At 37.4% G+C, this 26,412-nt stretch overlaps 1 protein-coding gene across 4 annotated transcripts in view; it reads right to left on the reverse strand.

Moving 5' to 3' along the window:
* Nucleotides 1-8,288: 8,288 nt before the first annotated feature.
* Fur2 (furin-like protease 2) overlaps nucleotides 8,289-26,412 on the reverse strand; it is a 322,659-nt gene continuing 304,535 nt past the window's right edge. The window contains exons 5-17 of one of the 4 annotated variants that reach the window (XM_025217937.2): nucleotides 19,345-19,639; nucleotides 16,461-16,633; nucleotides 14,888-15,553; nucleotides 14,358-14,574; nucleotides 13,787-13,866; nucleotides 13,386-13,666; nucleotides 12,568-12,755; nucleotides 12,198-12,446; nucleotides 11,324-11,792; nucleotides 11,030-11,229; nucleotides 10,677-10,958; nucleotides 10,227-10,438; nucleotides 8,289-10,077 (exon numbers count right to left, since the gene is read on the reverse strand). In XM_025217937.2, the coding sequence (XP_025073722.2) occupies nucleotides 9,970-10,077; nucleotides 10,227-10,438; nucleotides 10,677-10,958; nucleotides 11,030-11,229; nucleotides 11,324-11,792; nucleotides 12,198-12,446; nucleotides 12,568-12,755; nucleotides 13,386-13,666; nucleotides 13,787-13,866; nucleotides 14,358-14,574; nucleotides 14,888-15,553; nucleotides 16,461-16,633; nucleotides 19,345-19,639 (3,420 nt within the window). In that variant the 3' untranslated portion in view covers nucleotides 8,289-9,969. Of the gene's footprint in view, nucleotides 10,078-10,226; nucleotides 10,439-10,676; nucleotides 10,959-11,029; nucleotides 11,230-11,323; nucleotides 11,793-12,197; nucleotides 12,447-12,567; nucleotides 12,756-13,385; nucleotides 13,867-14,357; nucleotides 14,575-14,887; nucleotides 15,554-16,460; nucleotides 16,634-19,344; nucleotides 19,640-26,412 lie in introns of all 4 variants that reach the window. The other 3 variants (XM_089083368.1, XM_089083367.1, XM_089083366.1) reach the window with 3 other exon arrangements.

Below are 26,412 nucleotides of genomic sequence, written 5' to 3' on the forward strand. Positions count from 1 at the left end.
ATGAATATGGTAATTTCCCTGATGCCAATGGCAACATCCGCCGTTAATACCCTCAACTCTTGGTCACGTGAATATGACGGGGGGATGAAGTAGGCTTGAAACGAGATAATCGTCTATTGGATGGTCACTGCGAACTTAACTAACGTCCAAGCGAAATGGCGCTTCCGATTTCGCCGGAAACCGGCGCAATGTCATTTGCGAGATATTTGATTTCGCCATAAGAGCTTGCCTTATTCGAGAAAGCAATCGCAGTTGCGAAACAACTCGCTATCTAAATCACCGAAATCGCCAAAAGCTCATTTAACGAGCATACAATTACAGTTGCGCGTAACAAAGTTCTCTGATAAGGTATCTTAATGCTAATGTCTAAACCGAGATGCCGCACACAAAGTGGAAATGTCAAATTAGTGTCTGAATAATGAGAAAGCGGAAGAAAAGGAGACAGCTTATCGCGAATTATTCTTCAAGCCTGTTTCGAATCATAAAAAGATTGAAACTTTATTTAATTTATTGAGGACAGATTTTTCTTTCAATGTGAAAGCATAATTGGTAGATATTGAAAGATATTGATTCAGAAAACTGCAGCCTCTGCATTTATTCGAATTGGAAATGGATTAAAACGATATCTCTGATACATCGTAAACATTACAAATATAATTTTCAACTCGTTCTATTCTTTCAATTTACAAAGTGATGTTTGTTAATTGATTAATAAACCATCGGCGATGCAGAATTTACATGGAGCAAGAATCCAAGAGGCAATCTGCCGCGATCGTCGAGCCTAATTATTTCTCAGTAATACATTTTTAATCAATTTAACAAATGAAATCATCATCAATTGATATTTCCATGCATATTGTCCAAGACTAAAAAATTATATAGAAATTGTAGAAATGAGATAAAACATATATTTTTCGTATGTTTACTAATACGAAATATCACTTGCTTTTTAATTAACATAAATGATTTAATTAAAATTATTAAATTAATTTGATTTAATTAAAATTATTAAATTATTAAAAAGTTGATCAAAATTCTTTAAATACTCGTTGATATAAATGCAATACATTGATATTTCTACCTCAAAAATATGTAACAGCAAATCCTTTTTTTTTTAAATCGTACAAAAACATAATTTCCTATATGGCTAGATAGTCGTGATGATAACAATCGAGTAGTTATAATTATATAGTTATAATTAAGCTATACACTGATATATATGCGCAAATAAAACTTTCAGGATTTTATAATAAAAAAAAATATATATAATTCTTGCAAATTTGTAATAAATATTGAAAGAAAGTATTTAAAAACTAAATATTTTTTTATTTATAAAATATATCATTATTATATAATATTTATGTACATATTTTGGTTCTAATATTTTATATATTTGGACAATATAGTAAATATTAATCAATATTAAATAATATAGAGAGATATGCATAATAATAATTTATGTAATATTCATTAAAATTTCCACAGAAATTCTTGCCCGAGAGAACCGACTCTAAATTCAACTATACGTGTATATTTGACTATTTTATAGCTGCCGTTTGCTGTATTTCATGTTAATCCGGCCTTATTCATACTTCAGCAGCTTAGCAGTCTGATGTATATTACAGGAATTTTGTAAGGAAAACACACGATAGCCTACCCCGCGTATATACTTCTCGAGAACGATGTCTGCTATGTATGCTTGCTTACGTAGGGGGATTCTCTCCGTGACGTGGAAAAAAATTGTAGCCCGGTGCCGTACCGAATTTAAACGGGCGCATTATCGCGCGCGTTCTCGGCTTCTCTTCGCTGCTCTGGTACCTTGATAAGACAGGCAATTCGCACATATACGAGTCGTGCGAATAACGTCGCTTCGTTAAGGTACTTCTGCGGATATACCCGAGAGAGAGCTTTTGCGGCGCAGTTCGTAAGCTGCAATCGGCTAACTTGGGGAACAACAGTGGCTGATGCGACTTTCGGCAGACACAAATTGAGAGATGTTATCCGAATACTGGCGTGATAATACGTAGAACCCAACTTGATTAAGCCCTTTTAATCTTTGAACATAGTTATATCGCGTCGCTGTAATTATCAAAAAAATTAAATGTAATCTTTCCTTTTTATAAAACTATGAAAAAAACTGTAATCTTATAAAATGGAAAATATACGTTAGAAAAAATTTTTCATCTAAATTAAAATAAATGTTTAATTAATTAAAATATATGTCCAATCTTTTTTTATTTAAAAAAAAATATAAATTATAACAGTAATATTACTGTGACATGTTTTCTTTTAAAAATGTACAATTTAGTATTACATTATAAAAAAATCACGTAGCTTAAAAGAGAAATAAATGTAGAAAAGAAATAGATGTTAAATTTGAATTAAATATGTATTAAATATATCAATATCAATAATCTCTATTAATAGTAAATCTTTTGATAAATTCAAATTCAATCTTTTTGTAAAAATTAGAAAAAGTCCACCATTTCTTGTATTAGAAATTGCATTGAGAGAAATTTCGAAGAAGACAATTGTTTCTTACTTGAAAAGTATTGATTCTTCAATATTTTATTAAAGAGAGAAAGAGCTAATTTCAAATTAATTAGAATATTTATCACTGAAAACAAAACTTGCTCTTTCAGAACACTTTATACCGTCGAGTTTCCCATAAGAAACGAGCGGAAACGGAACCAGCGGAGAAGGGAAGTTTTCCGAATTACGGGAAGCGAATGTAAACGGTCGCATCAGTGCTGATGCAGTCGATGATACCCCAGTCGCTTTTAGCCGGTAAATTGCGCCGTCCAGCTTTCCTCTTTAATCTAGCCCGGCGCGTCTATCAGCGCTGAAACGCTACTTGCATCCCTGCTTGCGAACCCCCCTTTCAACGTGCAGCATCCCTTCGAAGGCGGCGAAATTGGCAGCATCCCTTCGTTGCCGGTTATTATTCCGGCAAGCCGGCCGAATTGCGAGAGAGGAAAATCGCTGTTCAGTTAGAGGCGATTCCAAAGCGGAGCTCGCCGCTGAATGTTCGGTCGGACATGACGTAACAAAAGTCCAGTTGGACGACGTCTGTAACGAAAAGAGGAAAATTGTAATCACAGGAAATGGGCGAGATATAGTAGCCTCCGCGCAAAGCGAAGTGCGGGAATGTGCGCAATGCGGGACGTCGAGCTCTTTCGTGTTTTCGTGGCGATGGTGAAAATATCATCGTGTGCCTCTCGTGTCTTTCGTTCGCTTTGATCAAAGACCATCGACCCGAGTTCGAGTTAGATAATAACTGTTTCTTTCCGAGTCGCCTTTGACTTTTCTTTGACTCCGTTACTCGATGCTTTCGTCTGTAACGAAAAGTCGACTGTTCGCGATATAAGAAAACGAAGATCATTAAACTTGGATAGTGGAAGTTTAATAAATTCGAATATTTCGCCTTTAGAATCTTTTTATCATCAAAATTAGTTGAACTATTTACTGCGATTCGAGTTACACTTGTAACTTTTACAAATATTTTTGCAATTTACCTTCATTAATAAAATAATTTCTACTAATGTTACATGAAAAACAATATAGAATTATTCACAAATTGATCAAGCTTTTTCATGTCGCAAAATTTTTAAAACTTCGAAAATATTTGATAAATTTTGTGAATAGTAAAAGATAACGTTTAATTTGCTATCACTTATTAAAAAATACATTTTTGATAATTGCAAACGATTATCTTCAATTTATACATTTACATTATCGGATCGGCATTTGGCCTACCAAAATTAATTCTAATTTTCTTTTTAAAGGTAAAAGATGGCAGAAAGCTGTACATTGAAGAAAAACATTGTAGAAATATCTCATAAAAAAATAATTAAAAACTAAAAAAATAACAAGACAAAAAGGTGGCATTTCGTCAATTTTAAGCAACTTAAAGAAGAGAGAAAAATAGTGCGGCATGTTATCGGCATCATGTGGTTCGGGGATAAACTATTTTGTATCGGGAAGGGTTAGTATCGTCTAGGGTTAAATTGTTCGTAACAGGCATTACTGATAAGCACCGTGATGCATATACGCGGGGAGCATATTCGCCGGCTGCGAATTTACGATATCCGCTTACGGAACGCTGTCGCACATCGGGGTTGCTGATAAAAGTAGACGCGAGCCCTGGAACCTCCCGCGAATTATCGCCGGTGAATTTATGGCGTTATCCCGTTATCTCGATTGGCGTTGCCCGAAACGTGTGTGTGTGTGTGTGTGTGTGTGTGTGTGTGTGGGGGGGGGGGGAGGAGTGGATGTGTACGTCAACGGGGATCCGGAAATGGCTACGGATGAACGCTGACAGTCAACGAGGGTTCAGCTCTTCCGTGCGACGGTAACGAGTTCGGGACGAGATGTTATTCCAGAAGGGAGGGAGAGGTTTATGGCATCTGGACCCGGGAACACGAAAGTCGATTCTCGTTCATCCTGCCGGAAACGACAGACGGTTTTATGATTTATCCGTGTACTAGAAGGGACACACCAGAGCAGATCGTTCCCATAGTGACGAAGAACTGTAGCCGAATTACGGTGAAATAACGAACGGCACGAATCAAATGTTCGAAGAGTTCGAAATAACGATACGAGCAATGTCGAATGAGGTTTGGAAATGAGAGAAAGAGATATAATATTCTATGGCAATTTTAAAAACAAGCAGTGTTGGAAATTACGTGAATAAATTTTAGGAAAAGAGAAGTGGCAATGCTAAAATTTTTATATCACTTTTCCTTGCAAAAATAAATGCAGAAAATAAGATTATGCGCAAATAAACTTGTTTATTAATTTAATTACATTTGAATTTATTTATTCTAGTTTTTTTAGTATTTAAAATTAATATTTGCCTTCGACAACGACAAAATAACATTCCACGTTATCTCAATGATAACGAAAAGAACCAAAAAATCTACATTATATATTTAATCATTTGTACGTGAGAGAAATTAATTGCTTTCAACTTTTATTCATTTAAGGGAACTGAAATAATCTCTCTTTTATGATTCACAAAGATCGGAGATTTGTGCACTTCCGCCTGGTTACGTGCAAAAATCGGAATTAGGGGAGGGGGGGGGAGTATTAGGCGAAAAGATGACACATCCGGATCCCTTCGGTAGAAACATCGCGGTATGAAGTTTCTTGCGACGGAGTTTTTATGGTTTTCCATTCAACGCGCGGCGCCGTATGGTGAAGCTTTGACGCCGGCGGTAAATGCGATCTTCTCTCTCTCCGCAAGTGACTATAAAAGGACCCGCAGCCGAGATGAATATTCCCTATTCCCTTCTCCCCGTCGTCCTTTTCCGCGCGACTTTCCGCTCGCGTAAAGTTTCTTACCGCGTTTCTGAATCGCGCACGGTGCCCATTACCGCAATGCCGTTAGCGTTTCCGGCCTTCTCGCGGAAAAATATTTCGACGATTATTTTCGTTCAACTGCACTATCTACGATAACGGATTACTAGTAGCTGAATTTCTCATCTTATTGGCATATCATTGAGCAACAATCCTATTCGCACGAGAGTACAGTGAAAACTCTAACAAACTTGAGGTATACATTCTCAAATTCCCGTTTTTTTATTATAAAAACTAAGGCATAATAGGCTTGATATTCAACAAAGTTTAGTAAAGAATTTATTCGTGAAATATTATCCATGCATTCTAAAAGATATTCTGTGTACAAATGATAAGGATTACTTATTAAAACGTACCTTTCCTAATAATTTTTGCCAGTTCTATTTTTTTTTTCATCTGTAATTATTATCAATTGTCAAATCTGGTTTTAAATTGATTTTAGTTGATTACGTAAAAAAAAATGTAAATTTTATCATATTTGAATGAAATAGCAGAATATAATATATAACAATTTATAGCAAAAATTTCTCTCTGCTTAATAATTTAATAAATATTTTTACAAGTCTTCTATTTTTTTACTTCATTTTATTTATTCTTAAAAATGGTATAATACAACTGACTGTATTCAGGACCATTCATTTCCGAATTCAAGAGAAATTTTTTAGAGCAGAGACCCCTCTTGGAAGAGAAAGAATGGGACCTCTGGCAGTGCCTTGTTTATTCTTCAAATAAACTGCTCGATCGAGGGAAAACCTTCGGCCCGAGGCGCCACATCGATCTTGCCTTTTACCCTGACCAACCCACCCTCACCTTTCACCCTATGTGCAACACCTTTGACCCGGTCGAATCACCGCCGACTACCCGCTTTTATTTCGCCGCAATACTTCCACTCTTACACCGGAAAGCTTATTTATTTCCTGCCTCCGGATACGGCCGGGCTCGCATATAGTTTCGTATTCGTCCGATTCCGCAAGAACGAATGAGAAAAACAGCGCAATGGAAACGAACGATTCGGAGCAGCGGAGAAAGGTCAACTTTGATTAAAGCCGCTTCTGCTCTTCCCGTTCTTCGTTTCACTCGCACGCGGATTTTGGCAATATTTCGAGAAAAAATGTCAGCCACATCTGTCCCCTTCGGACATTCCCTCGGGACATTTGTGGTCGAGAAGTAATATGGAAGTTATATGATTTTGCAATAACTTTCGCTTCGCGAACGACGAGGAAATAGAATTGATTAAAAAAGAATTCATACTTGAGATTCTCTCTGACTTCGTATATTACATATGTATAGATACTGAACTTTACTTTAAAACTAAAACATTAAACTGCAGAACAGGAAACTTGAAGTTTATTTCTCGATATTTTCAAATTAACGTTTAATTAAGAAGACAAGAAAAGATAAAAAAAATATTTAAAGCAAAAGATGTGTACGGTTTTTTAAAAATGTACTTAATTGGAAAATAAACATTTCCCAATTAAACGCAGTTTAAAATGCAAAATCTCTTCAATAAACTGCAATAAAGCTAACTATCGAATTGCTCATCATCCGCAAATTTAAAAGCTTATTGAAATTTTTAAATATTTCATTAATAATCAGATATATATTTTAATTTTCGCTCTGATATAAAATCCGATATTTGATCCAGACAGACAGGTTTAACTTATTACAAATTATTAAAAATGCTTAACATGTTTTATCAAGGCTTTGTATTTTCAACATACTCCCCATTTATATGATTTTACTAAAATGAGCAAGCCCGTGCATCAAAATGAATGATGTCCGGCAAAGAAGCGATATTCCTTTCTAATGAAATTGAAATTCAAACTCATCCCTTTTTCCTCCACAGCTGTCGCCCATTATAACAACCCCCGGATGAGATGTAATATACACGAGAGAATCGAAGAGCACAAACAGAATGTCAGCGAGCGCTGACGACTAGTTCTCGCGTCATTCACAGCTTCACCCCAGTTGTCGGAGGGGAAGTAAGACAATCGGTCGAATGTAATTTCCACAGAGTCGCCGGCACTCCGCTGACGTGCGCCGTTTCCCTCGTCGCGTGACACGGCGATTTACTAGTTTCTCGTATCCTAATTAAGAACTCCATTTCGCGATTCTTATTCCCGATAGAGCCCAACGAGGTCGATGTTCCTCACGGCAGTTACTCGCAATTGGAAACTAGGCGTCGAACACGTGGTCGTCGAGCGAAATGGAATGGACATTAACTCGAAGCTAGATTGATAATGCGAATAAAGCAATTTACGTGAAACTTTACTGGATAATTAACTATCAGAATCGTTTGAATTAAATATTCCTGTTTGATGTAAAAATGAATAAGTAAAAAAAAAAAAAAAAAAAAAAAATAGACATTTATTTTTACAAAAAAATTAATTTATCTATAAATATGATATATAAAAATAAATCTCTGCTTACACAGATTATAAAAAAAGATTTAGAGATTCTTCAAGATTAATTATGTTTATTAATTACGTTTATTTCTTTAGGATTATATAAATTAATAGTCATTATTGTATTTATAAACCGAAACAATCTCTGTTGGTTTTGCTTTTTCTGTGCAATCATTAAAATATTAATGAAGTCGTGTCGCGAGGATTTATAAGTTTTCGCGTTTTAATGCATGGAAATTTGTTTGAAAACAAAAAACATTTATATTTTTCCTACACAAGTAGAGATTCGAGTTAATCTTTGACGTTTCATTAAGTAATGGCCGCAGAGTTCGGTTACTGTTGGATATACCTCGTTCGTTCCTGACTTCTACGGTTGGTTTGCCAGCTTTTCCCGCGCATCACCGTAATTAAAGTCAATATTGTAGCTGTACTTACCTAGGACGATAACAGGAAAGTAGAACATCGGGAAAATCTAAGTAAAGAAGAGTACTCAAGGAGACGTTCTATATACTTGTGTCTTGTGTGTGTGTGTGTATATATGTATATATTTATAATCGCGGTCTCATCATAAAAGTACAATAATAGCTTTATATCAAATCACAAGGAGAAAGTCAATATTCACACGAGTAGGCGTGGGCGATGGCTTTCGAGAATATCGATTCGCTGCGGATCGTTGCGTGTAGTTTTTTTCTCTTCTTTTATTTTATTTATTCATTCATTTCTTTTTCTTTTTTTTATAAGATTTTCCTCCTCTCATGCGATCCCAACGAAACGGGGAAAGAATGGATACGAGCGAGAATTAAAGAAATAAGTAAGAATAACGCAGAAAGTGGAATATTAAACAAAACATCAAAGTAGACAATCAAGTAATAACAACAAACAGTTTACAAAACGCATTGCTTGTGTCGACGGCATGTGTTATATCAGTATTTGGGAAGTACTGGAATGTGACGACTGACGTCACAGATGCGTCGGATAACTGGGCGATCGCAGTAAGAGTCCGTTTGGTTCTTTCGGGTGTGCGAATTGTATCGATTAGTCGAGACAATCAGCTTTAAGGTCGGAGAACGAAGCTGATGTATCTCCGACGATCTTGTTCCTCTTTCTTCTTTCTTTCCGCTTCGGTCCTTCGCTTCGTCCTCCTCCCGGCTCGCCATCTCGCTATCATTTCTTTCGCCTCCCCCTCCTGATCCTTGAGATTACTCCCCTTTGTTCGCTCACTTGTTACTATTATCATTTATACAAATATATAACAATATCCATTCATAATTCACAATTAACGATTACGATTACGTGGTCCGTGGTTCAGCCTAATGTACGCGGAGGCCACTTTACATGTCCCTTCACCCTATTTAACGAGGTGTTGGTAGCCTTCTAGAAGAGAGGTGAAGAAAGAGATGGGTTTCCCTTTGATAACTTGATGGTTGTCGATTCAAGGAAAAAAGTTGCGCGAAGAAAATCGATAATCAGTTAAAGAATGTTATTAAACGAACTAGATTGCTCTCTCGACTCTTGCAACGCGCAACGATTGGAACGTATTCACGTTATCCGTCGCTTGGCTGTGGTTTTATTTTTTCGTGAATACACGCGACGATGATATAATCGACGAAGGCCCGGCGTTACTTCAGAGACAGAAAGCATCGGAGGGGGAACGCGAAAGGGTGTGGAAACAAGGGTGTCACTAATCAGGCACTTCATAATGTCCTTCACCCTTTTTCTCGGTGTTTCGGCTCACCGTCCGTGTTGGAAGAGTCTTGGTATGCGGCAATAGTATCGGTAACGCACTTGACAATGATAATGGGCAAAAAGTATATCTCTAGCTAAAATGCATTCCTTGTACATTCGCACATTCACATGATCGTACCATTGCCAAGTAAACAACAATCACGCTTACTCGCACTCCTTCTCTTTCTCTCTCTTCCTCTTTTGCTGTTCATTCATACAATACTTTACGGAGTTTTACTATCACGTTTTCGACGAATCTTCTTTTACTCGCTCCTCCTCCTTCTTCAACTCTTTCTTCCCCGCTACGTATTCACCATCGTTTATCATTTTTCTCGTCATCACATATACGCGCTATCCTTGGATTTTTTGCTAATGCAAAAACACGTAACTTTTGACTCGCGAACCAATCACAATCGAGATTCTTCGATCTCCCTGCAATTCTTCGAGATGAGGTCATTAGCTACGTCACCGCTAACGAAATCTAGGTCATCAGTTCTGTTGCGTCATCGGCATCCGCGTCTTCGGACGGTTCTACCTTCACAGCGAGTTGCGTATATCCCATATTGGTCTCTCTTCTGCCGGACCAAGCCTGCGAATTAAATAGTAATGCACATGCATTTATCTTTCCTCATTTAATTTTGGATTTTCTATATAAATAAAAGACATCTACTATAAATTTAAATATAATATTCTAATACATATCTATATGTAACATATCTCTTTTTAAATTATATATACCTGAAGAGCGACAAATATCATTGCGAATAATGCAACCGACGCTAAGCAAATAGCGACTGCCATGGTTGTGGCTGCTGTTACGGCAAGCGAAGCTGAATCGCTACTACTTGTTCTACCATAGTTGTTGTACGTTTCAGAGATCGCCGTATTGGACGAGAATTCTGTCCCTGGTACCCTTCTCTTGCCAGCCGGTGAGCTATTCCTGCAGCCGCCTACAAATATTAAAAATACAGTTTTAATAATAATAATAATAATAATAATAATATAAGAATATATTTATAATAATAAAAGCTATAATGTAAAAATGTTATATCAATATTAATTCTAAAATAAAAAAAAAAAAACCTATATTTTGCGCATAAAAAATTATATCTTTCTTGATAAAATTCTCTGAAAATTCTATGAATTTTATTGCAAAATAAAATTAAGATGTAAGAATAAAAAAATTACCGGTTTCTGGGTCACAGAGACAGCATTCCTCAGCTTGAGGTCCTTTCTCATTGCCCGTGCAGCAGGGAACACACTGATTATTCAATTTGTCCAAATGTAATGGCGGTGAACACGCAGCACAACTGAATTTGCCGGGACCAGTACATCTGCGACAATCGGAGTGGCAACTCTTGCAAAGTTGTGTTAATGAATCATAATATTGCGCGCCTAGACACTCCATACACAATCCGCCTTCCAACATCGAGTGAGGTGGACAGGAAGTACATTCTAACGGACCTTCACCTGGAACAAATTTTTCCGTTAAAATAAGAAACGCGAATTTAATTGATTGCTAGTATCTAATTGTAACTCACCTTTACATGTGCGGCAATAATGATGACATTTCTGGCAACCAAAGTTGGATTTGAAGAATCCTTCTGGACATTCAGGATGACATTCGCCAGCCGCCAGTTGCCATCCTCTTGGACAAGTGACACATTGATCTCTTCTAGGTCCCGAGCATGTTTTACACGACAAGTAACACTTGGCGCATTGACCTCTGTCGCTGTAATAACTGAAACCGAAAAAAGGAAACAAAAGATATATCAATTATTTTCTCAATTTTATTATTTTAATTTATTTAACTTAATGCTGATTATTTATCTTACCCTGATGCACAGGATGATCTGCACTCTCCGCTCTGCAGCTGCAGCCCATCTTGACATGCCGTGCAGTTCAGGCGAGAAACGCAACTCTTACAAGTGTGTAAGCAAGGGACACAAACTGGTCGCGAAGGTTGCACCACGGAGTAATATGCATCGTCGCATTGAGACACGCAACGTTTACCCTGGAGGAGTAATGGGTTTGGGCAAGATATGCAATGTTCCTCCGTGGAGCCGGCACAGGTTTCGCAGGACGAGTGACAAGGTTTGCATTGACCATTCTCGTAATACTGGTTTATATTGCAATTGCTACGAGTCTCGGGCGCGCACAGGCTTTTCTTGTTCAGGCTCCAGCCCTCGATGCAGCTGGTGCAACTCAACGTGCTGCAGGTCGCACAGCCGGGCGGACATGCCACGCATTCGCGTCGCTTCTTGTCAGCGCTGTAACCCGCCGGGCACGAAGCGCGACACGTGCCTACAACACATTTGTAGGAGATCAATTACCAGAAACTAATTATCTTTACAACATTTGAACCGGATATGATCATCGGTTGCGCAGAGCATTGGATATACAATAATTTAAATCTCTTCGTGTAAACTTAGATAAATATATAAAACTAGTCTAACTTTTATGTTATTTAAAGATTATATATATTTTACATATAATTCAATTAATGTAATTTCTCCCTCAAATATAATGTTCAAATCTTTCCTACATTTAAATAAAAAATACCTTTTTAATTAAAAAACTTATTAAATATTTTTCTAATTATCTGGAAAGTAGACTATATATTGAAATTAAATTTTTAAATACTAGATTTTACTATACTGGATATGTTACGATTTTGATACTTATCGACCTAACAAATTGTACGTTTACCGTTCAAAGCAAATAGCCCGGATCGGCAAGCGATGCACTGATTCTCCGCTGTGCCATTGCAAGTTTCGCAAGTAGGATGGCACGGTGCGCAATTGTAATCTTGCGTCTCGTAGGTGTAGAGTGGACATGCGGCATAACATTTGTTCTCGTGCATCACTAAATGATGCTCACAGCTGGTACATTTGTCTGGTCTGTCTTGGCAGCTGGCACAATTGGCCTCGCACGGTACGCATGTGCTGTTCTCGGTATCTGCATGGAAAAATGCAAAAGTCATCATATCGCACCATTCAGTATCAATTTTAAGAAGAAATTAGAAAAAATATATAACTAAATGAGAATATATGAGTTGATTTTTTTATTTTCTACATACTTTCGTAATAGCCTTCCGGGCATTGTTGAAGACAAACCGCTAGATCGGTGACCCGAAGATGAGCGGGAGCACACGACAGGCAGGAATCCTGACCTGCACCCGCGCAAATTTCGCAGGATTCGTGACACGGCCAGCAAACGCCACCCTGGTTAGGGAAGCTCCTTGGCGGGCAACGACTAACACAAGTACTAAAAAAGAGATAAGAGACCCCTCGCATTGTTTCTAAAGCGCTTTTTTTATTAAAGAGGGTCGTTGTAGACACAAAGTAGAATAAAAATTGACGAATTCATTAAATTATTTCGTGTAAAATATACAAATTATAAATATGAAATATGAAAAAAGATTTGTTTAATAATGCACGTTTTTATATATTAAATATTCTGATTAAATATTAAATCATAACAAAGAGTTCAACCAATATATGTAATGCTATTATTATTACGTATATAACATATTATTATTTACTTTCCCAAATAGAGCAAATTATATTTAGATGCTCCTACCGCCATAATCCATAGTCTCGTAGCATTGTAAAATTACTAGTTTTATTAAGAAATATTAGTGTTATCAATTGGCAGTTGCATAACTGCATTAAATATAAATTTTATATATATATATATATATATATATATTGTGTACATGTATTTATATATAAAACTTTTATGAGAATAACAATTTATGATCCTTTCTTGATACATATTAATTCATATTGAAGAATTAGCGAAGAAATGCTAATAATCATATTTTCAAAAATGTTCAGCTCTACAAGGCAACTGTCCATTGCGTATTAATCTAAAGCTCTAAGTTCGTCTACTTACTTATCGAGACGATAATTTTTACAGGCGACACACTGCGTCGGGCCCTTGCCGTAGCAGCCCTGCGCGTCACACTGGGGATCACAGTCGTGCAGTATCCTCCTGGTAGTGTCGAGAGAACCATCCCCTTGCACGGATGATGCCGCCGAGGGTGAGTCAAAGGCAGATGCCGAGGAGACGTCGCCAGGTAGGTGGTTCGACAGGATCGGCGCTGATGAACCGTCCAGAGTGGCCACGGATGCCTGTAGGTTCGAGGCGGCGGCGGCGAACGGACCCTGGTAATTCTGAAAGGTAGACGCAGAAAAGAAGTCCTTGTTGCCCGGATAACCGGACAATTGTAGCGGATCATCGTCTACCGTGAATGGATAACGCACGGAATGGGAGGGAAGGTACGCGGAATGTACCGGGTTAAATTGCCGTGTGCGTATCCGGATCGGATTGGTTGATGTGCCGTAGAAGATCAGCTGCCACTTTTTCAGGATGCCTACAACATAACAAAAAGACCGAGTGATGGTTTTTGGTATATGATGGTATTAAATGCATACATTAAAAAAAAATAATGTTGAAATAAAATCAATCATAATAAATTCTCGATTATTGAAAATAATACGAATTTTAGATTTAGAATTATTCTGATAAAAATTAAAATTCCATTTAATTAATTGCAATCTATTCTTGTAATTTATGATCTCAAGAACAATAACATGTATATCAATGGATTTGATCTCAATGGTAAACTGTTTAATATCAATGCCAATATTAATTTGAAATATAATCTCTGAATAAATATGGTCAGAGAAAACAAAATATGATTGAGTATTGAATACAAAGTTAAATAAAATAAAGTGTCCTATTTTGCAGTTAAAAGTTAATATTTGATCTTTTTGAAAGCAATCTTGCATATGCAAGCCGTATGTGTATAATTTATAGAATTTATTGAGAGAAATAACGATAAAAAGGATAAAAAGGATTTACCTGGTGAATTGACGTGTCGATTCCCCGCATTAATAATCTGCAGGGTCCATCGACCGTCAGCCTTTTCACCCCAAAAGTGTACGCTGAGGAACGGCCAGTCGTCAAAATTGGAGCTGAGGACGTCGCGCGGCCGCTCGAACAACAGCGTTGACGTTGTGCCCATCGGTGAGGTCAGTAAAAGTCTCAAGTTTCCTCGAGGGAAAAACCTCAGGGAAACCTGTTTCGAGAATACAAATTCGGTTTAAAATAACTTAATTATAATATAAGCAGAACACAAGCAAATTAGTTAGTAATAGTAATTCTCAAAATCGATAATGTAATTAAAATAAATATAAAATAATTAAAAAAAAATCATACTAATACATTGCTACTAATCGTGAGAACAGTAATTTCTAAATTACAAAAGCAATGATTGACTATGATTATCGGTATTTATCAAATCACTTTTAACCACTTGTTAAAAATTAGCAATTACGATAATTATCAAAATTGGTGGGAGACTCTTTCTGATATGTGAGTCTGATGTTTACCTTGCATTGGACATGCTCCAAAAACCGCACCTCGTTCAAAGAACCAGCGCACCCGGTAACGTCCATGTATGCGCTCAGGGTGTACCCGTACGTGGGATCAATCGGTCTCTCTTCGTTGATCTCGTCGGACTTGCAGATGTGCTGCGGTGGAACGTTGGTCCACTGTTCGGCCAAATTGACCATAGCGCCCGCATCCATCAGACCATAGCCGAACTTATGGGAGACCTTTCTCTTCACGCCGTTCAGTATCCAGCCGGGCTCGTTGCTCAACGGCTCTGATCTTGAGGTGAGCACCACTAGGTATTGCATGTCTCGCCACGTCAGCGTGGGATTCGCCTCGAGAGCGAGGGCAGCGATGCCGGCGGCCAACGGCGCCGATGCGGATGTCCCGGTGTGTTCCACCGTGCAGATGTGATCGGGGCGCAGCTTAGCGTCCATGTCCACGGTGGCGACGCTCTTGTCATTGCCAGGCGTGCCCGACGAATACGTAGACGCTAAGGTCGAGCTACACTCCTCGAGATACCACGGCTTGTAGCCGCCTTGTGTCGCGCTCGATATCGACAGCGTGAAGATGCTATTCGTGTAGCCGTCGCAGTTGCACGAGTCGGTATGTCGGCCGCCGTTACCGGACGCCCACACAAAGATCGAGCCTTTACCCTTGCGACCCTGCGTGGAAACAAGGAGATACCGGGGATATTCGCGACGAAAAAGAAATGAACCGCACGACCAACGAAGCGATAGGATATACGTGGCTTTTTATAAAATAACAGAATTTACGACGGTAATAACCATATAATTTTGAATAAATTACAGAAAGGATAATTTCGGGGGTATAATATTTCATGAAATAAATATTTTCTCATGAAAATTTTATAATCAAGAATAATTGGTTCTGTCAAATGGAATGGAATATAAAGCAAATTTTTCATAAGAGATGCTATTTTGAAACTGTATTATTTTAACTAGAGAGTATTTATTTCAAAAAATTAAAAATCTGAATTAATTTAACAATATCCCTGTGTGTGTGTGTGTGTGTGTGTGTGTGTGTGTGTGTGTAAAAAATTATTTCAATAATATACGATATTATTTAGTTTGTGAAAAGTTTACGAAAAATAGAATTTTCAATAGGAAAAAACAATTTGTAACTTTGTACTATTTTAAACAAATTATTATCCGAGGTAAATTAATATTTATTTTTCATCGAGAAAAATAATTCAACACGTAATTAAATCAATTTAGATAAAAAATTTAATTTTCTTTTACTGTTCATATTTCACAAGACTGATACTCAATACTAGTATTTCGAGGAACAAATGTAATCGTTAAAATCGAACAAAAATCGAACAAAAGATACAAATAATAATAAGCCTTCGCGCTTATAAGCGATAATTTTTATTTTAAATTATTATTTGCCGTCGCGATGTCAATGACGTCGAGAAGAGGTTTAGCTTTATATCCTTCCGAAGTAATAAAATAAAACGTCGAGGGGAAAGCTCTCGCGACAGAAAATAAATTGATCTCTTCGCTTCGTGGACGCTTCGAGCGCAGAAAATACGCGATGTATGTAGCTTACGCTCGTCACTCCGTAAATAAATGCCCTCCTGGCGAGAGGGCCCGGACCATCAACAGTCTTGCCGTCGTCCTCGGGACCCCAGGAGGCGCTGTATATGTCGATGTGATCAGGATTCAATCCCAGCGCTCTGGCCTCGACGGCGTCGTTTACCGGGCCATCGAGCATTCGCACGCCTGAGAACACGGGAGATATGTGCGTGAGTAAGTATTCCTTCTCCTTCTCCGTCTTTCACTTTCTCTCTCGCGTGTGCCGTGATTTTATCTCACTGCGGGATCATCATGTACGAATCCACAAATATTGCTAACATCGATTTTAGGAATAGCTGAGAAGCAACTGCTGAAATGCAAAGAGCGAAAAGAAGTGCAGAATATATATACTTCAACCCAGCAATTAATCCAACTCTTTAGTTTCTCAGTTTTTGGGAAATTTTACGCAAATAATGTTACATTCGTTCGTGATGAATATTTTCAGTATAATTGTGTGTGATTTTAATTCATTTTCCATTTATATCTTCGGTTTTGGTTGTCGGTTTAAGAATTCCGTTACCTTATGTACAATTGGATTTTCATAAATTTAATATTAATCTTTTGATGGGTATAAATTTACGTCATTCCAACAACCTGTTTGTTTTATTTTTAAACAATGAAGAATAATGATTATTTGATTACTGCAACTATGTTAATATGTTAAAATTGAGTCTGATTTGAATTTCCGGTTTCAATCTCAAACGCTGTGTGTCAAAACAGAATATTTTATCAAATATTAAAATAAATCACGTTAGTCTCGCGCCTAGCAGTATTTAAGATCATATTCGCAAATTAAAGTATTCACAAATTAAAAATCCTCAAATAAAAATAATCGACGAATATTTTAATCTCGTTACATTTCGATCCTTCAAGAGTGTACAAATGGCAAAAACGACAGTTAATTGCAATCGCGACGTTCGCCACCGCGGTTATCGCGGAAACCACCGTATCTCGCGGCTCTAACGAAATTTCTCGTCGGCGCTATATCGAAATTTCTAATTTTGCTGCGCAGCGCGCTTGCCTACTATCATCAATTTCTCGAATTCAATATCCGGTTAACGCTGCTGTATCGTTCCGCGCTATCATTTCGGCCTCGCTCTGTTCCACTCGTCGTAAGCCCCGACGGCTTACGGACGTTCGTTTCGATTCGAAGTGGGTTAACGGAATTAATATAGCTCGATAGCATCGAGTCGGACATCGAGACCGCGCCCGGAAAACCTGGCCTATTCTTCAGCAAGTCGAGACGATAAAGCGACCACAGGCAGACCTGACATTTCCAGCGGCCGCTGCACTATTTATTTCCGTGGAACGATTCGCCGGCTAAGTCAGCACTGGAACGGTCCCAGAAGGATTCGCTCACTCGGTAGAAGAAAAGATAAATAACATTTTCGAGACAACGACGACGTGAGAGAGAGAGAGAGAGAGAGAGCCCTTTTCTTAAATTGCGCATTAAGCGATTACCAGAATCGACGAGAGGTGCTTTCGCAGATGTAGGATTGACGGCGGCTCGAATATACCGCGGACTAATAATTAGCGTCAATCTTCCTTGGCGACGATAATCTATCGCGCTCGTATTAACAACAACAACATTTTTGCAGAGGCTATTCTCAATTTCACATTTTTTTCCTTTAATTAACGGCGAAAATAAACATTGTTGTCGGCAAAAATGCGCCGTACGGCATCTGAGTATTAACTAATGAAATTAAATGCAGCAAGATTTAAAAATAAGCCAAAGAACGTCAGGCTCGGTTTGAATGTTGAATATGATTATAACGTTTGGTTATTAAATAATGAAACTAGATACAGCGAGATTAAAAATAAGCCACAGAACATCAGATTTAATTTGAATATTAAATAAACAGAAAATTTTAATATATCTCTTACTAGCATATTTGTCTACACGAGACAATGCATCGTTGGCATTAATATGTGCGACGTCTGGATATTAAATAATAAAATTAAATGCAACAAGATTAAAAATAAGCCAAAAAATATCAGATGTAGTTGAATATTAAACGAACAAAAGACTTTAATATATCTGTTATTATTATATATCTGTCTACACCAGCCAATGCATCGTCAATATTTATATGTGCGAGTTGAGATGAGCGCACTCTCATCATCTGAAATACTAACATACCTGGGTAACAACCTATTTCAAATTTCAACAAAATCCGTCAGAACATAAAATAGCTCTACCAATTTCTAGTTTACCAAACGCACGAGTAAGGAAAAGGAAATATTGATCTCTACTATATCTCTACTATATATGCGTTATAGATGTATACATTATATGCACTTCATTCAATTTTCGCGTTATCTGCAAAATATACGGACGTAATTTAAGACGATAATTCAATTTTTAAATAAATCTTTTAAATAATTCTTTTAAATAACGGCCTAATTTAACATGGTACAATCTGAATTAAGAAATCGATATCAGAAAAGTATTAATTTAAATTAAAATATTTCTTACAATATATTCGAAATTAAAATACATCATACGAATCACGATTCTTTCATACATAAATCTTTTATAACATTTTCTCAGAATATTTCATACTATATATCTATGTTACGTGTAACGTATTGACATTTTTAAAATATCTTGCGAATATTTTAATATAAATAACTGCTCAAAAATCAACAAGCAAGACTGACTTAGATTCTATTTCAAAAATAATTATCATTCACTATAAATTTCTTGTGTCAACCTTTGTTACCAAATTATACATCTAAAAAATAATAAAAAATAATCTCAGATGCTGTTTCACTATTCCCCTTTTTTATTTCGGATATAATAATTTAATTACGCATTATTTATTCTTGTTATTTTCAATTCATATAAATCAACTTACCTCCGATACTGGCGTTATAGGCGACTCCGACACCGCAATACTGATTGAAGGCGACGGCAGCGACTTCGCCGGCACATCGAGTGCCATGCTTATTATCGCCATTGTCCCTCGGCATCGGATCATCGTCGTTGTCGTTAATATCTGTACTGGCCTGATGATCGTAATTGAGCGCCAAATCAGGGTGATTGGTCTGGATGCCGTCGTCCAGAATCGAAACGACGACACCCTTGCCGGTGTAGCCCCTCTGCCAGGCCGGACCGAGATTCATATCATAGCCATCCTTAGCGCCACCATTCTGCGATAACAAACCGTCAAATTTAACTTATCCTGAATTATCTAACGAAGAGACATATTTCCGACGCACTGCAATCGTTATTCTTCTTTTAGATAAAGCGCACAGAATTTGATTAATTCTAAGTTTCATAAGTTACGACTGCGCGACCTAAACGTTTACTTTCACTACTTACATGGAATATTTCCTAGGAAATTCTTTTAAATCAGTTACGCTTTAACTCATTATTGTCCAGAGATAAAAAGTTCATAGATTATTCATGTTTTCTAAATTAACATCGATTATATTTAGTGCACAAGTCCTGGTTTCCTAAATGTCTCAACGTTAATGTATTTATAAGATCTATTTTTTATTCCTCATGAGTGGCAATTAATCTATTCACTTTATTATATTAAATATATATTTTATTATACTTTCATAAACGTAAAATAATTTGATCGTAAACGCAAAAAATATTTCGTTTTGGGAAAGATTTCGATGATAAATCGGTACATGATTCTTTGACAGGAATTAATTCGCGAATTTCATGTTACCGCGTTGATTGATATTCGTATAACGCTATACATTTCCACACGCGCGTATACAATTTCGTAGATTAATGGATTACTAGCCGCACGACAAATTCGGACGCCACAACTTTCATAGCATGGTCTACGTACGTCATACCTGGTAAGATAGCGAACGTTCTTCAAACTATTATGGAACACGGTTACATTAATTTCTCTTCTTGAGACATTTAATTTTTAAAAATTATACATCACACGGATAATGTATAAAATAAATACGACAACGTAAGAAATTTCAATATGAAAAAGTCAAGCTGCACCATCCTTTTCGGGGTTTTTTTTTCAATCGCCAAATGTTATATCACGCGCCGTCCCTCTCGCAAAAATATCGACGGCGTTAAAATTCCATACGAATTTTTTGACAGAGCTATAGCCTCTCCGATATCGCTACTGGTAGCCATGCACAGTCAACCCTCCTGTATCGAACCGGAAAAAATATATGCAAGACACGACTCGAACCGCCGCCGGGAGGGTGGCGCGATTCGTATCCCCTAACAAACGTCCGTTTTATGCATTTATAATGGATTGATTATTGCGCGGCTCCGAATGGCGCTTTGCATTTACGTACGTCGTGAATTTGCGTAATAAATGTACAGTATGGAAATACGCGAATGTTTCGTACGTGTTTCATCGGCAATCGCGCGAGTTCGCGCATGATCATATCTAAATCGTGGCGAAAAAGGAACAAAAAATTCACAACGGCGATGCGATAAATTCATGCGTGCGTGGAATGATATCGTGATCCATCCCGTAGATTATCCGTCAGGGGAAATTGGGCGGTCAAATAAGTACGACGAACGCATCAATTCCAGATGGATTCAGCAATCTATCATTTCAATTGATACAGGGGATATCTTTAGAGCTATCGATTAAAAAAAATAATGTCACTGCGGTAGTGAAGAAAACCGCTTTTCAAAATTCAAAATTCAAGTCCAAAATTTAAAAATATTCTGGGAGACGGAGGGGAGGAGACTTTTGTAGTGAAAACAAAAGAATGATAGATTAGAATCAATCCTTCGCAGCGTACAAGTTTCATTAAAAACGGATTTATAAAATGCTTCAAGGAATTACTATTTCGTATAGTGCGCAAAAAATCTTAGCTCCGACGCTGATTTCGCGTTTTGTCTTCCTTCCGAGGATAATCTCGGTCTTGTGTGTTTTGGAAATGCAGCGCTTCTACATTGCATGAATGTACGCAAGTAATTCTACGAAATACTTTCGTGGAAAGCAAAAACACAAGACTATTCTCTAATCTCTACGAGTGTTTTTCCCCGTGAACTGAACAGAATTGGAAGAGATAGAACGGACGCATATTGAATGCGTGATTCAACAAATAATTTTAATATTCAATTTACATGTAAAGAAAGTTTTTTTTATCTCCTTAAGATTCAGCGATAATTATAAAATTATTACGTTATTCGTCCAGATCATAAATAAAATAATTTCTATATGTATAATAATTGAATGTTTGAAACAGCAACTTCTCAACTGTATTTTATTAAAACTTATGAAAATTTATCTGATTTATCTGATCAAAACACTTTGATGATATCTCAGCTATTAATCAATTTAATTTAGCAAAGTCCCACTACGTGGATGGTTTGTAAATTTAAACAAAAAATTGTTTAAACACACAATAACATAATTAAATCTCTCAAAAATAAAAAAATATTGTTTCCTTTCGAAATTAAAAGTTATATTCGAGAGATAATTTAAAAAATGTTAGACGTTGATGTGTGATAACTAATTTAAAAGGTTCTCTTAGAGAATTTTAAAGCGAATTCGTTTCGGACTATCATACGAGTAAAGCGTACGTAAAAGGACAGGAAGGTTTCTCTTGGATCCGAGTTCCCGTACATTACGCCCGTAGCTCATCGTGATCAGAGGAAACAGCAGTACGTGTCCTCGTCGGGGGAAACACTGGCGACCGGGAATGTGCCAATCTCCGCGTCGATGCACCTTTCTCGCTGCTGCTTTTTTATTCGGCCATTCACAGACCGGGCGCATCGCACAGCAACGGCACTGCTCTCCCCCTGCAATTCCATTAACTAGATTGCGCATTGTCGTGCTCGCCCGTGAGGAAGACCCGGGAGCATCGACGCGGTGTCCCCGTCGTCCGTGTCAGCGCTTATCTGCGCGGAGATTTTGGCGCTACGAGCAGATCAAAGAGAGACAGAGAGAGCGAATATTCGACAGCGCGGTATGCGCCGAGCATGCAACGAGATCAGATAGCTCGAAGAGGAGGAAACGCGGTCCAACGCGGGCACAATGTTAGCTGCTTGTCGTCCAGCAATCACCGTTCCAGCCTGTGGATACAGAACAGTCAACAGCAAACCATATCGACTATTCGTACGGTTTGATGAAGAGTTCGAAAAGCAGTCTAATGGTCCCTCAATTTAATTTTTTTTTTTATCGAAAAATCTAAAAAGATTTGAAAAGATTATGTTCCATTGTATTCCATGATTCTATGCAAAAATTGCAGACAAAGTATATATTATGCATTTTATATCTTATCGCATCAAGGATCATTATATGTACAATTCATAATTATTATTGTTATCATGATTTATAGTTTGCAGTTTGCACAGCTTTAAAATTAAATTTTCATAGTTAAAATTATATTGATAGAGATAATGAAATTTATTTAACTTTTTTTATAAATTGTTTTATCTCAGGAATTTTAAATATTACGTCGTGTGTTTGCGATTAAAAATATTTATATAATTATAATCAGAAATTAATAATCAACTAGAATCTTATTTCTACAAAAAATGTCGCGATCGGGATTTCTCGTTAATAAATAATAAATTTAATTTATCGACAGATTATTTTTTACTACCAATTCACAAGTCTTTCAATTATGCACAATAAACATGTACTGAATATTTCAATTAAATTTTAATTATAAATAATACAGTCCTATTTACACATAATAAATCATAAGAAAATCCATTAAGAGAAATCTTGTTTTTAATGAAATCATTATTACATATTCTTAAATTTAAAAATTAACTTTTATTCAAAATACTGAAGACGCGCAATTGTATTTTGTATAAATGTGTAAAGAATCTTTGATTAGTATGCCCTTTTTTCCTACACCGCGTTTTCGATCCCTTGGATACTTCTTCCTCTCCGACGAGTCGACGTGGCCAAAATTATCCGACGAGCAACGCCAAATTTACGGGCGTCGTGCATAAGAACGCCGTAATCCCATCAACGTGCTGCGAATGGTGAGGCGGGATGGGTTTGCGCGCACACATTGTGGGCGCATATTGTGCCCGTGAAAGACAATGCAACCCATTGTCTTTCGCGACGCGTGCGGTCGACCCGGCAAAAAGAGGATGGGGAAAAAAGCCCGCGGCCGACTCCGGTTTACGAGGAACCAGGTTACCTCGATTCGTCCGGAGACACTCTTCGTCCCGATCTTCGTCGTCTTCTAGATCCGATAAAAGCGATCCGGGTGAACTCGTTTCTACGTCGCGATCGTATACACAGAAATCCAACAACACGAAAACCGGATATAAAATAGGAAAAACGAGACTTCCCTCTTTAGGCTATTATCTTCTTCTAGTTTCCCCGAGATATAAAAAGATGGACCGTAAAATAATTTAAACAAAAAGCCTTGACTATGAGAGAACAGTAATAGCGAAAATTGATTACAATTAGACGTCTGAGAAAAGAATGAAGGATTTGTAATTATCAATGACTATTTTACAATTTATATTTAATATGATCCTTTACATTATAAAATTTAGTCTTTCGCTTCAAAGCTCTCATTTATGTTTCTTCTCGTAGTAGATTTTGGTCTTCAATTCTCCGAAACACAAGAGCTAAAATATCTGCTTGAATGTAATTAATATATTAGTCATCTATTGCAAATCTTCGTATCAAATTTCTCATCAATTTTCCTGACATTATTTTACCTCTCGAAATCGCGAAATACAAATTAATAACGTGTCTTTAATAATGTTATTAGACGGATGCTATTTTGAAAAACAATTATCATATACTTATATATCGAATTTTTAAATAACCGATATTTCAGACATGCAATAATGAATAACAAATATAGAATTTATAACGCTGGGTGTCAGCTACATCAGCGAGAAATGTGATTTTCATGAATTAATTCGCTTTCGGATATTTCTGTGTCCGTGTTGCAGACAGAGTATCGATACGATATACCATACGAGGGTATCAGAAATGGTTTATCAGCTTACGTAAGCCCCGGCTTCCTATCACACCCCCGGGCGGTGCTCCGGGCGTCTCCGGAACGTTGCATGCTTTTATACGCGGCAGTTTCCCCGCCCGGGTTTCGAGTGTCGGCATATTTGGGCATTGCTCTCTGCAAATAGCGAGGAGGGCCTAGATATATCGAGCGTTCCGCCCGAGCTGTTCAAATTTCATACGATCCGATATTACGTCCATTATGCAAAATCGTAATCTTCGTGATACGCACGGGCTCGCGTTTCTTAGAGAAACCCGCTTCCTCTCGCGGCAGCCATATCGAATCATGACGGAAGGCGAAGAAAAACGCAAAGGTTTTCTCCTCGGCAATATACACATGCGGAATAAGCGAGGAGAAAGGAGCCACGAGAGTGCAGAGCTGTAAACGTAGTCCTGTAAGCGCGCCGTTTGCGCAAACTGAATTTGTTTATCCCTCATATCGGAAAAGAAATTACATTTATTTTTGCAGCTGTCGGCCCGTTCAATCTCGATTCTCGTGTGCGAAATGGCCTACATAATGCAGCATCGCGGATAAATATATAGCTTTTCAGAAGTTTTCTTTCATCTTTGATTCTTTGATCAATTTGCAGCCATTTCCTGCCTCTTCCCGAGTAAAAATTTCATCGCGCGCCATCGCCCTTCCTGACTTTATAATATATTTAGCTTTAATTAAGATCACGTTTCGCAGCACCGATTAAAATACCGCTAAAGTACACTCGAAAGGGAACGAAGGATAAGATTTCCCGCAAGAGAATTAAAAATCAAAGTAGCTGCCTCCGGCATTACCTACAGCATTAAGAATGGGCAAGATCGGGATGTTCTCTCGGACGTTCACCAAATGAAAGTAATTGAACAGTTGTTGAATGTCGGTCGGGACACTCGATAATCAAGAACTTCTCAGCAACTTAGGCCGAGACGCCGCTTTTGGCGGACGATGCGTCGGAACGGAGAGAGAAAAGTTTTCGCCGGATATAAGTTTCGCTCGGGCGAGCGAAACCTGCCAAAAGCTAGCTATCCGCTTCCGCTGTTTCTCGCCACTCTGCTGCTGTTCTGGACGGCATGGCTGCGCGTTATAAGCTGCTTACGCTCTCGCAAGAAAACGCATGTACAGCCCAACAGCTCCATTAAGGCCCGGCTGGTCGTGCGAGAAATAAGTACCAAGTCCGGTCGCGGTCGCGATATACCAAAGTGCTGATATTTATTACACTTATGAAGTAAACTCCGGCACCTCGCATTTAATATTTTCCATCATTAATCAAGATATTTTACTCACTATTAAAAATTATTATTTTTTTCTTTATACAGTATATAAATGTAATAAATTTATAATAATAAATTTACAATAATAAATTTATATTTATCGCTGTTAAGATTAAAAATAAAGAAAGAACATAAAATATGTGATAGAATTCTGTTGTAGTAATTTCTACAATGTAAAAAATGGATTTTTGGAAATATTGCTCGTCTAATAAAATCAATAAACAACGAATTAAAATTATTATTTGAATTACTTTCGTGAATTAATTACTTTCGACTAGACATTCTAAAATTTTTGTCGCATTATTGCAAACTCTAACATAAAAAATATTAAAAATCTGATATTTTTATGATTGTATAATTTCATACATACGTTACTTTTAAGTTACGCCTCATGATTGTAGATAATATATTAAAGGTAATTTCATTCGAGCGCTTTAAATAAAATACGTCGATCTTTTTGATCGCGCCGAGAGTGATCGATCTGGAGGATTAATTTGCAGCCGTTTTAAGTCACATAACTGAAACGAAAGAGCGACGTTCCGCCTGACAGCATCGCGAAGAGATTTAAAACAACGGTGAGATGCATTGTTTTCGATAATCTCAATGGCTCCAGACCGTCGATCGATCCGATAACTCGCTCAATAAGATCGCATTAGTCGCGGCCGTTAATCGGATAACAAATACGCTGATTGACTGTTTGTACAAGACCGGCGCTATTACTGC

The sequence above is a fragment of the Pogonomyrmex barbatus genome, unplaced genomic scaffold (assembly GCF_055798465.1).
Source record: "Pogonomyrmex barbatus isolate J1 unplaced genomic scaffold, ASM5579846v1 scaffold7, whole genome shotgun sequence".
Classification (NCBI taxonomy): domain Eukaryota; kingdom Metazoa; phylum Arthropoda; class Insecta; order Hymenoptera; family Formicidae; genus Pogonomyrmex; species Pogonomyrmex barbatus.